Source organism: Pinus tabuliformis, chromosome 7 (genome assembly GCF_031772625.1).
Source record: "Pinus tabuliformis cultivar Carrire ecotype Pingquan chromosome 7, CPIR1, whole genome shotgun sequence".
Lineage (NCBI taxonomy): Eukaryota > Viridiplantae > Streptophyta > Pinopsida > Pinales > Pinaceae > Pinus > Pinus tabuliformis.
The window spans coordinates 1,865,452,710-1,865,456,155 of NC_142293.1; the positions used below are offsets into that span (position 1 = coordinate 1,865,452,710).

Here is a 3,446-nt window from a genome sequence, read left to right on the forward strand (position 1 = left end):
TAAAAATAAAATATTCTTTAAATAAAAATGAATGCCAACTATAATGAAAAACAAAAAACAAAAATGTATATCTATGTTTGGTTAGTTTTAACTAAAAACATTGTAAAATATCAATAATCCCACTCTGTTCAACACATTGTTGATGTGACAACCCAGTGTGAAGGAGATGTGAAAATAGTTCATTCCGACTCTTGTAACCAATACAATATTTAGATGCCCATGTAAAATAACATAATTTTCTATAATTTTAAAGAGAGAAATAATTAACATTTTAAAAAATATATATTTTAATCACTTAAATAAACTATTTAAATATATATGTTAACTAATTTATTTCAATATCAATTTGACTTAAAAAAAGATAAAATAACTGAAAAATAAAAATAAAAAAATCTTATGGTTAAAACACATCTAACTAATCTATGTTTTGACATTTTTAAGGTTTTATTTAAAATTCAGCAAAAATTCTTGAAATTGCAAGTTGTCCTGTAATTTACTGAACCAGATTTTCAAAAAATTAAATCTATTTATACATTAAAAACCTTTGCTCAAAACATTCTATTGATAACTTAAAAGTTGTATACAATACAACATGAACGATTCCAATCTTACACACCCAGTTCATGAAGAATCACAGATTACACACACCAGAGCCTGGATTACTGGCAATCATCATAAACAACTTCTATTCTAGCATAGCATTTCTATGAAGAATTGAATTATACATAACATTGCCTGGATTACTGGCAATCATTATAAACAAACTCTACTCTATTCTAGCTGGCAATCATCATAGACAAACTCTACTCTATTCTAGCATAGCATTTGTATATTTTTCTTCCTGGTTTATGTACACTACAGTCTAGATTATTGGCCATCATACATAGACAGTATCTATAACTACTCAAAATTTTCCCTTTTTCATAATTTGCAAAATTTATATAGTTGCAAAACTTACCCTGAAAACAGGTGCTTGGGACTGTTCTTCACTTGGCAGTAAAACAGGGGGAGACAGCAGATCTTTCTTTTTTTGTTCCTATCCCACGATGCAGGCTTTCTAAACCATCCCTATTAATTTCAGGAATGTTCGAAACCAGAGGCACTCTGAGCATTCCCTGCATCAAACCTCCGGCCAATCCAATACCAGAACTGTTTCTAGCACGACCCCTAAGCATGTAGTTTGTTGCTCCATACCTTAAACGTATCTTTTGTTTAGCACGAAAGTCGGGAACCAAGAACATTGCAATACCAAAATTGTTTCCAGAACCCATACCCATAACACCAGGTGCACCACGACCATTACACATGTTTGTTGTTCTGGAATTTATACCTTGCTTTTGTTCAGCTTCTGAATGGATTTCTTTTGGAGTTTTAGCTTTCATCCCTTCGCATCTAGGGACCCATTTCTTAGCACGCAAATCAAGAACTTTGCGAACCATGAATCTCAGTTGAGAATTTGCAAAATGTTGATTGTTACTTGCCTGTTCCATTCGGACGAAGTAAGAATCAATGATACTACGGGACTTGGGGTTTTCTTCAAGCTCTTTTCCAACAGTATTGAAAAGCAGACAAAGCGCCTCAAAATTTTCTTCAGTTGGAGGAATGTTCGCGTTCTGACCCAACAAATGCTGAATAATATGATGAACAATTTTTTCAGGTACCATTTTGCGCTTGAAAAGCTCCCCAATAAACCTGATGTTTCCCAGAGTGCGAAGTCTAACCATCCTCTCCCTTTCTTGACGTTCGGCTTCTAGATCTTGGACTGTCATTTCTTTAATTTCAGTTCGCAGATTATCTGCTCCTTCAAACGCTTCTTGGCAAGTGTTAAGAAGAGTCCGCCTGAATGTTACTGGTTTACCATCCGGTTCTTCAGATGGAAATTGAGGGAGTTCCCACCATAGATAAAAGCACAACTCAGCAATAATGGGGCAAACTGTTGGTTCAGACACCGCCTTGTCAAAAATTAGAGATACTACTCCCAGCAGAATGTCTGCTGAGTTGATACGCGAGGCTATAAGTTGATCTTTGAGAACATCAAAGTTTTCCGGGTTTAAATTGTCAAGTATCCCCAAAACCGTTTTAAGAACTCGATCCTTCTTTGACAAGGCTGTCCTCCTAGCAGACCAAGGAATAGCAGCCTTCACAAGAGCAGGAACTGGGCCCGTCCCTGTGGCTGATGAAAACTGTGAGTTCAATTGTTCAACTTCCTGGCCAGCAGACCGATAAGCAGACTTGTGTCGTTTTGAACCTGGGGCGTGTGACTCCACCTCTGATCTTCGTGCCCCATAGCCATATCCTCTGTTTTCACCAAGTGTTTCCCAGAACCTTTCAGGTGCGGAATTGGACAGGCCTGACAAAAAATGAAACAGTAGTTCGAAAATAGAAGACAATAACCTGACTTGGATAACAAGAACTGACAAAACCCCAGCGAAATATGCCACCACTAACAAAAGCACTCTAAAAGATAGAATCAATTTCACAAAATACACAAGCCAAGCAAAATATTTTACTATAAAGGAAAACATTTTGGCAAAAGACACAGAGGACTCTATTGAACAATATCAAAGGTCGCCAAAAGCAAGAAGATACAAAAGTACAGTAGCCACCGATTGCAAATGGAATAAAGATAGAAAAGACGATTCTGAATTAGATGACAATTTTCATGGAAAATTTAATACTGTCAACAACACGTTGAAAGCTATATATTACTACCACATAATGACCATTGATGTATGACAAAACAGAACTGAGGGTTTAGACATTAAATTCCTCCAAATTTCCTTTTATTTCCACAAATTGATGGAACAATTAGTCATTCACAGGCGGAACAATCAAAAGGCTAAAAATGTCAACAAAGGAACAGCGAATTCAAAGATTATGGCTAATCCTTTTCAATCCTTGCACTGTTGCCACTCAAAGTTATCCGAATTTTCGCAGGAACCAAAAAAAGAAAATAACCATGTGTGACCTGAAATCAAGGTTGGAAGCGGTTTCGACATTGAAGGATCATTTTGTTGAGAGTTTCTTCGTTAATTACAGCAAAGAGAACATCAATCTTTGCAGGTAAGCATCAATCATGCTTTTAGTTGGAGAATTTCATCCACTGTAAGTAAAATTCCAGTTTTCTGGCAAGATGCATGTATCTCCATAGCCTATGAATATATCGGCAGCTCAGCATTTCACGATCAGCTATTCGCCGTGTTCTATCAACAGCGCGGCTGTGTTGATTGGCGATGTGACATAAAGGTTTAAAAGCTTAATTTGAGGAAAATTTCTATTTCCACCACTGTAGGAAAGTTAATGTACCCTGACATGCAAGGGGAATAGTGGGTGCCTTGCATTTATATTTCTGCTAAAGTTGACTTTGGCATGTTAGCAGCAAGGCATCCACTATTCCCCTTGCATGTCAGGGTGCATTAACTTTCCTATAGTGGTGGAAATAGGAG

At 36.6% G+C, this 3,446-nt stretch overlaps 1 protein-coding gene across 1 annotated transcript; it reads right to left on the reverse strand.

Moving 5' to 3' along the window:
• Positions 1-539: 539 nt before the first annotated feature.
• Positions 540-3,152, reverse strand: LOC149255898 (eukaryotic translation initiation factor-like). The gene is made up of 2 exons (XM_089457323.1): positions 2,969-3,152; positions 540-2,350 (listed from the first exon to the last, which is right to left on the reverse strand). The coding sequence occupies exons 1-2, from the start codon at positions 2,997-2,999 to the stop codon at positions 987-989; spliced, it is 1,395 nt and encodes a 464-aa protein (XP_089313449.1). The 5' UTR covers positions 3,000-3,152; the 3' UTR covers positions 540-986.
• Positions 3,153-3,446: the final 294 nt, after the last annotated feature.